This window comes from Austrofundulus limnaeus, unplaced genomic scaffold (genome assembly GCF_001266775.1).
Source record: "Austrofundulus limnaeus strain Quisiro unplaced genomic scaffold, Austrofundulus_limnaeus-1.0 Scaffold1096, whole genome shotgun sequence".
In the NCBI taxonomy this organism is placed as follows: domain Eukaryota; kingdom Metazoa; phylum Chordata; class Actinopteri; order Cyprinodontiformes; family Rivulidae; genus Austrofundulus; species Austrofundulus limnaeus.
This window is the reverse complement of record NW_013953498.1, coordinates 4,105-11,810: the sequence shown is the minus strand read 5'-3', so window position 1 is coordinate 11,810 and position 7,706 is coordinate 4,105. Positions and strand designations below refer to the sequence as shown.

The following is a 7,706-nucleotide window of genomic DNA, read 5'->3' as shown; positions in this document are numbered from 1 at the left end:
AATTAAAATATAGTTCTATCTGCAGCGGTATTTGATAATGTTTTGAACATTTTTAAAATATTGTATGGTAAAAACAGAAGCTGCACTTCATATTAGTGACAAACTTTAGCATTTTTGCTGGGTTACCTTCATTTTTGCTTCTACTTTTCATTTAAAATAGGTTTTCGTTCTCGGCAGGCTTCTAAGGTTCTTCTTCTACATATTAAAGTTGTTAAACATCTGAGTGGTGCACTACTGCTACTAGTGGTGACAAAGTGTATTGCACCTTATTCAAAATCCATGTGGTCCCACGGCCCTCTGTGGCCCAAAATTAAAAACTGTTGTTCTTTTGAGGCCCTCAAGGTGGCGGTCACGACCCATAGGTTACGAATCTCTGTATTAGATGACGGGGTCTATCTGTTAGGCTACGTCCGGAACACGGCTATCATCTTGAATGCTGCCATATTGGATCCAAGTCAGTTTTTTTTCCAATGGAAACAGGGTCATATATCAAAGAAGACCAGAACTGTCTCAGAAATTGATTACTGCAATCAGATGTGCAATATCTCGTGTGGTTCAAATGTTGTCCGTGTAATCTTCTATGTTCTAATAAAGTTTTGGAACAAGATGTCGCTGCATAGGCGTGATTAGCGACGTGTTAACTAATCTCCATCAATTATTAATATTAGTAGGTTATTACAATGTAGTCATGGCACAAACCTGTTGCGTTATTGGATATAATGTCTGATCACACYACCAGTATGGTAAAAAGATATCAAACATACTATAATTTCATTGTTTTCCCACCTGGAAACAACTTGAGGGAGCTCATGTATCCAACCTCACAAAAAGGAGATGAATGGCTCGGATATCAGAGGCGAGAAAATCTGATACGAATCTCTCCATCATRCCAAGATACTTGTAAGTTTGTTCCAGACGTTTCCTTTCTGCTGTCTAAATGAAGTTTGATGGTGTTGTGCCCTAAAGTGATGGTCTGCCAAAATCTAATAAAATGCCCCACAATGCACTGCGCAGTCATGATGGTTCCAAGGATTTATTAAGCTCTAAATGACCACATTAGAAAATCTTGCCCTTGATCCGGTATGGCTTCATTCAAGATGGCGGTCGTGTTCTGGACATAGCCTAAACGATAAGGCCTCATCGCCGTTACTTGCTGGYGTATTCAGTGTTTTCATTTTCCCTTTCWTTTTTAAAATAAAAGMGTGTCCTGAGACTTTTGACTCATCCTGTAGAACTCCAGGTTTTTTCCAGATTCAAACATTAAAATAAAAAAAATAGTGGAGATGATGTTTGGATGATTATAGTTGTGTGTATTTAAAAAAAGCTGTTTTCTGTAAAGTTTCACCCTTACTTACTACTTAACAAAAAAAAGTGAAAATTTTGACAATTTTCATGTAGAGATTACCTGCTCTTCTTCAGGTAACTTGATTTGCTTCCTGCTGTCGGCACAGATTTCACCGGATGCTTCTGTTTCTGCTCACCACTTTCATTCCTGTTTTGTTTTTTGTGTTATCATTATTATTATTATTTTTTCCAGCTGCTGCTCTGAATGTTGGGACATCTCTTGCAGGTTTAAGGGAGCCGCCTACTTTCTAATTAAAAGCCTCACAAGTTTTTTCTCACCGCCTCTGATTCTTTTTTCCTCTGCGCAGTTGATTGTTTTTTGTTATTTATTTTACTTTATTATTATTTTGTGGAGAAAAGAAACCCCGCAGCAGCTTGGGCGTTTTTAACTCACCGCTCTTCCTCTGTGTTTTCGCAGGGCGCGCCGCGAGCCCCGACGTAGAGATCACCACGCCGCTGCCTGCCACGTCGGCCTTGGAGGAAATGGCCCTGTACAGCAACAAACGCAAACTGAGGCAGGGCCGCCGCAGCCTGGAAACCGCTGTGCCCACATAACACACCACCGATGGGGGAAACACCAAAAAAAAACAAAAAACGATGCAACTACAGACTGTGGAGTCGACAGGTTCCTCGCTCACTGCGGTGTCTGATTTAATCACAATTATTTAATCACCGACGATGAAGCCAATAGTTGCCACACGTAGACACTCACTCTTATCCTGCGTGCCAGTCTTGCCTTTATAGTTTGTGGGGAAATTGGCAAACTATCAACCACCCCTTAAAGGGTAAGAAAGAGCTAATGTGGTTAGCTAGGATTGATAAAGATATTAGATTATTTTTTCCTCTCTGGTAGAATCAGATCTATTTTAACTCGAGMGTGGTCACTGTTTTTAGTTTTGGTTTTTCTCTTTGTCATCAGTGATCTCATTTTTAAATAAAAAAGTGAAAGAAGGAAAAAAGAAATGGGTCGTAGTTCTACTAATTAGTTAGAGATTGGAGTGTAAATATTAACTGAGGAGTCAATAACTTGCTACCTTCACTTATTGTGGAAAGATTTGTTTCCCCCTCCTTTATAAAGCACATTTATTCTTATTTTTTTTTCATTGCCACTGATTTGCTTTTTGTAAACCTAATTTATTGTTTTTACTTTTTTATTCAGTTTGAAGGCCTTCATTTCTTTAGTTTTAACCAATTCTGATTATTTGGACTCGAGGATAACAGAGGTGTATCGTAAACCTAATTCTTCAATTATACTACGAGTCTAAAGATTGTTTGATTATTTACATATTGCTACTTAAATCAGCCTAATATACACCTGTGGTTCACCAGGGGAGCTGCATTATTAGATGGTTTGGACAATAGTTGTACAGAAGGAAGAGGCCAAGAAAAAAAAGGCTGTTTTCTTTCATCTCAGTCGACTTGTGTTTCAGATTTCTACCCTGCGTTACTTTCTGTACCTACACTGGAGACAGCAGCACTGAGCAGGCAGCCATTGGGAATGGAAATATTTTGGGAACATGAATTTTCAGCTTCATTAATTAACGGTACTTACTCTGCTGAGGGTCTTATTTTGATTTTATTTWGATTTTTAATCAATGTGAATCCTTCCGGTTCTTATCTACAGGAGGTAAACCACAGTGACGTGAAGGTAGCAGGTGTTTTATTTTTTACTGTTTATGGTTAATTTAAATCTGATGCCACTGAAAAAAAAATCATTTATTGTGTGAATAATGTACATTAACTGAGAGCAGAGGGGGAAGTCTGGGTTTGAAGCTGAGCCTGTCTGGACGGTCGGAGCGTCGGGACTCGGGACGTTCTCCTCTTGTATATTGGTTTGTTTGTGAGGAGAGCCCTGAGAGGCAGAACCAATCAGAAATCCCTCTGGAGACGTGGATCACGCTCAGCTGGTTTGTTTTCTGCATCTCTGTTTCTGCAGAGTCACAGCGTCTTCTGTTGATTTAACGTAGGCGTGTCTTCTAACTTCATGTTGCTGTCACTGACTGAAATTCAGTTTCATAACATTTGCTGATTTTTTTTACACTTTCTGTAGTAAAATATATTTTCTTCAGATGGGATTCACTACAATTTAGATGCTGTTTATTTTCTTTTTTGTTGTCTTGTGTTTTTCTTTGGGGGCTTTTACTTGCTAATAGGCCGGAGGGTAAAGGGTCAAGAGTCCTAGGGTCAAAGGTTATKGCTCAAACCAGACTGTAACTAGTGAATTTGTACAACCAAAGAAGTCTATTTTGTGGTTCAGGAATAATAAATTTTACTTTTCATTTAAGAAGCAACTTGTTTGTGTCCTGTCTTCTGTTTCTGATTGTTTTACAAACTCCAGAGCAATTGTTGAAAAACCCCTGGGGTAAAACCTGGAAGCAGTCTGATGAACAGTGTTTGAAATTATTATTTATTAAAGGGTGGATATACTCATGAGCAGTCAGTGTCTTACCTGCAGCAGACATGGGTCATAGGATTTGAGGAGCAAAATGATGCTCTGAATCAGGTTAACTTTATTATGTAACAAAAGTTAAATCTTAAAAATGAAAAATTCAACTAAACTGGAAAAATTTGCAGTGTGATTTTCCACACAGAACATCCTGACTTCTGTCCTCAGTAAGAACAGCTGGGCCCCYTTTCAGAAAGCAGGATAAGTGAAAATCTTGAGTAAGTTCTGGGGTGACTATGTTCATATTCGTGGTTTTCAGTTTCAGAAAGCCAGATAACCGTGATCCTGAGTCTACCTCAACTCACCCCATGAACCAACCCTGCTCTGTAGCAGGATTACTTAAACCAGGGAAACTCAAACATTTTGGGTCTGGGAACCCTTTACAAGGGCAAAAAAAAACTTTTAAAGATTATTTACTGTCATTTCAACCACTCAAATGCCATGGGAATATATATTTTTATTAAGTTTATTATGTTTGTTTTATTAGTTCATTGTTCCCCATGCATTTTTAAAAATAAAAAACCAAATTAACAATTTAGTGAATTTTTTTGAGGACCCCAAGATATCTCTTGCGGACCCGCTGGGGGTCCTGGGACCTCAGTTTGAGAACCTCTGACTTAAACAAATCCTGAGTTTGTCTTGTTTTAGCTGAGAGCTGCACAACAGTGTCCTTTTAGATGTTGGAGCGCTAATACTCTGCAGAAATCTACATGGGTAGAGCATGATAAGACCACGATTAGACACCTCGTCATTTCTGGACGAATATATTTGAGCTTTTTAGATGTTATTGCACCAGTTTCAATCCTTTCAAGTAGCCTACAGCTTGTAGCTATTTCACAGGAAGCTTTAGGGACAGAAAAATGAATTAAATTTGTAATGTACTTTTCATTAGAAAAAATCTCAAAAGTGCTACAAATGTCAAAAAATCTCTCCAACTTTTAAACTCTTAAAAGTAACTAAAATCTATTTAAAAAATCATGCAGGGGCAGAATAGACTTGTTTAAAGAGAAAAGTCTTTAAGCCTTTTTTAAAGTCAACAAATGATTGCAGTGCTGTTCCAGAAGCAGGGGGGCAAACAGAAAGCCCGATCTCCCATGGTCCTTAATTTAGTTCATGGGAGGTGAAGGAGGTTACTGTTCTGTGACTGGAGAGAACGGATGGATGAATATGGAACAAGAAGGTCCTTTTGACATTCTTGTTCCATTTAAACACTGATGGGTAATGAGAGCAATCTTGTACTGAATTCTGTAGGTGACAGGAAGCCAGTGGAGGTTATGGACAATGGGTCTAATATGTTCAGATTTACGAGCTCTCAGTCCTGGCAGCACAGTTTTGAATGTATTGAAGCTTCTGAAGGTTTTTGCCTGGGATTCCAATAAACAAAGAGCTACAGTAGTRGAGCCTGGAGGAGACAAAGGCCTGGACGAGTTTCTCTGCATCAGCAAAAGTGAGAGATGGGTGAAGTTTGGAGATATTACGGAGATGGAAGAAACYGTTTAAACAGATGCTTGATGTGATTTTCAAATGAGAGTCCATTCTCACTCCAAGATTAGTAGCAGAGGTGGAGAGGGGGATGTCTTGGCCAGAGAAGGTTCTAGCCATTGTTACGGGGTTGTTGTGTATACTTGTTTTCTCTTTTGCAGGTTAAACATCTACCACTAATCATCCCTACTACCTGCAAATGTGAGCAGCCTATTTGAGGGAGCCACACCCTCTCCTCTGAGCTGGCTCTCTACCCCTCTCTTCCCTTCCTTGCTGCAGGCTGCAGCCTGGTTGTGGTGCTCCCCAACTACATCATTTCCAGTTTAATAAACTTTTTTAGTTAATCCCACGTTTTTGTCTTGGGTCTCATTGTGTTACTTCCTGTTGAGCCAGTGGGTTGTAACATAATGGGGGCTCGWCCGGGATTGGTTGCAGGACAGGTTTGGTTTTGTTAGTTTATTTCTCCTAGATTTTGTATTTGTTTGGTGTAATTTTCTTGGTGGAGTCTATTAATTTGATAGTTGATTTTTGAATCTGGTGAGGGGTACCGAACAGTATCACCTCCATGCCCTTATCTCCTCCAGGTAGGTAGTGAGGGGCAGTTAGTGAAGATGGAGATGATAATGGTGATGATGATGCTCCACTCCTGATATAAAGCTGTGCATCATCAGCATAACGGTGAAAAGAAATGTTGTACCGATCAATGATTTGACCTAAAGTCAGCATGTAAAGGGAAAATTGCAGGGACCCAAGAACTGACCCTTGAGGAACACCACAMGTGGCACGGSCAGTTTTAACCTGCAGTAAATGGAGGTCAGAATTATTCACCTATAAGCACTAATTAAACATATCCTTACATTATCATGRTACTTTCAAGTGTACAATATTAAACATTGGCAGAGGGAAGGTGYAGTAATACACATTGTTTTTTGGGGGCACAATAATTTCATGTGGTGAATTTAGCTGAATTTATGTAATTTATTTGTTAAAGGTTGAAAAGAGCTTATACCTTACCTTTCCTGGTTTTACTATGTTTTCATATTTAATCTTTATTTGCTGCCACGTCTGTTTGCTACCGGCTGGGTTCACACACWTTCCCTGCACACACACGCTCACTTTTATTCACTTGAATAACTGTAAAGAGTAAAAGTTAAGATTTCTGTAAAATCATAATCATGCATTGACTTGGTCAGCAGTTCTCTGCCACACTAACTCTCTCTCTTGAAGCAGCAACCGGACTGCCTTTTTTTTAAATATATGTTGATATTCTCCATATGCCATCATTAATATTTCTAGTTCCATATGGACTTTGAGTCTTCTTATTTTCTCTCACTGCCATGGTGAATCATGTTATCTGACTTCCATTGATGAGGGCTTCTTTTATACTCACTCCAACTTAACTCAGGAATATCACCTGTTCTGAAACTGAAAATCCTGAGTATCACCGATCAGGGTAGGTTGATTCAGATTATCTGCCTTCTACTCAGGACTTGTTAAGCCTGCTTTCTGAAACYTGGRCCAGACATTTTCTCATTTATTTACAGATTTATTTAAAACACAGAGGGAAAACCATCTGGATCACAGCCTCCCATGCTTTATCTTCTTTCATTTTTTTCTTTTCTGTAAAAATGAAACATAAATAGTTGTTAAAAGCACATCGCTCACTCTTTGTATTTGTTTATTACTGAACAGTTTCTGACCTGGTTCACTTCTTCCTCTGGGGGAGGAGGTGCCAAGAACCAGCAGGTTTCTGCTGATAAACAAACACATAAATGATGTTTTTTATTAGATTTACACATCACTGTATTCTACTTTCATTTACACTTTACACAATGAACCAGCTCTTTAGGAATAGAGGTTATATTTTTATTTCATGAAGTTTTTCTTCTTCTCTTCCTGATGGAGTAAACAACAGTGCTGTACTGAGCAGTCTTGTCTTTTCTTTCTCCACCCACCCCTGATGTTTTTGTTGTTTCTTTTTCAGCTTCATGTCCCAGTTTACCTCCAACAAGAAGCTGAAATCACAGTAAATCAGTTTAAATGAGCAYAAACACGTGGAGCAGAGCTGCAGCTGTCTTCATGTTTGCAGCTGTTCTTCTCACCTTTGTTTCCCTTGAGTCTGCAGGTTCTGGATCCATCACAGAACTGGTTTCTGTTGCATTGGAGGTTCCGTTCAGCTGACAGAGGAATAAAACAGCATCATTAACTCTGATCGGATGAGCTGAGGTGAAACYTTTCCACAAATATCATCAACATCATTTAGTTTGTGTGTTTAGAAACGTCAGCTCTGCCTACAGAGGTTTCATTACTTTGGTCCGCTGCCTAAAACAGAAGAACAGGTTTAAAAAGAATCAGACTGAGAAATGAGTCCAAACACTGAACAGGTCCTGGGAAATAAATCTGACAGATGAGTCTTTTTTGTTCAAGAAAAATA

The 7,706-nt window shown here is 39.0% G+C and overlaps 1 protein-coding gene and 1 long non-coding RNA gene across 3 annotated transcripts in view; one reads left to right on the top strand and one right to left on the bottom strand.

Moving 5' to 3' along the window:
* scrib (scribble planar cell polarity protein) overlaps positions 1–3,635 on the top strand; it is a gene marked incomplete at its 5' end in the record, with an annotated part of 37,639 nt that extends 34,004 nt beyond the window's left edge. Inside the window, 1 exon segment of the mRNA XM_014030649.1 lies at positions 1,763–3,635. Coding sequence (XP_013886103.1) covers positions 1,763–1,899 — 137 coding nt within the window.
* Positions 3,636–4,355: 720 nt separating this feature from the next.
* On the bottom strand, positions 4,356–7,627 carry LOC106534127 (uncharacterized). 2 transcript variants are annotated; one of them, XR_001312320.1, is made up of 3 exons: positions 7,375–7,627; positions 6,973–7,287; positions 4,356–6,892 (listed from the first exon to the last, which is right to left on the bottom strand). It is a non-coding gene; the product is annotated as an uncharacterized LOC106534127 (long non-coding RNA). The 2 variants fall into 2 exon arrangements; XR_001312321.1 differs by having other exon boundaries at positions 4,356–7,022; positions 7,228–7,287.
* Positions 7,628–7,706: the final 79 nt, after the last annotated feature.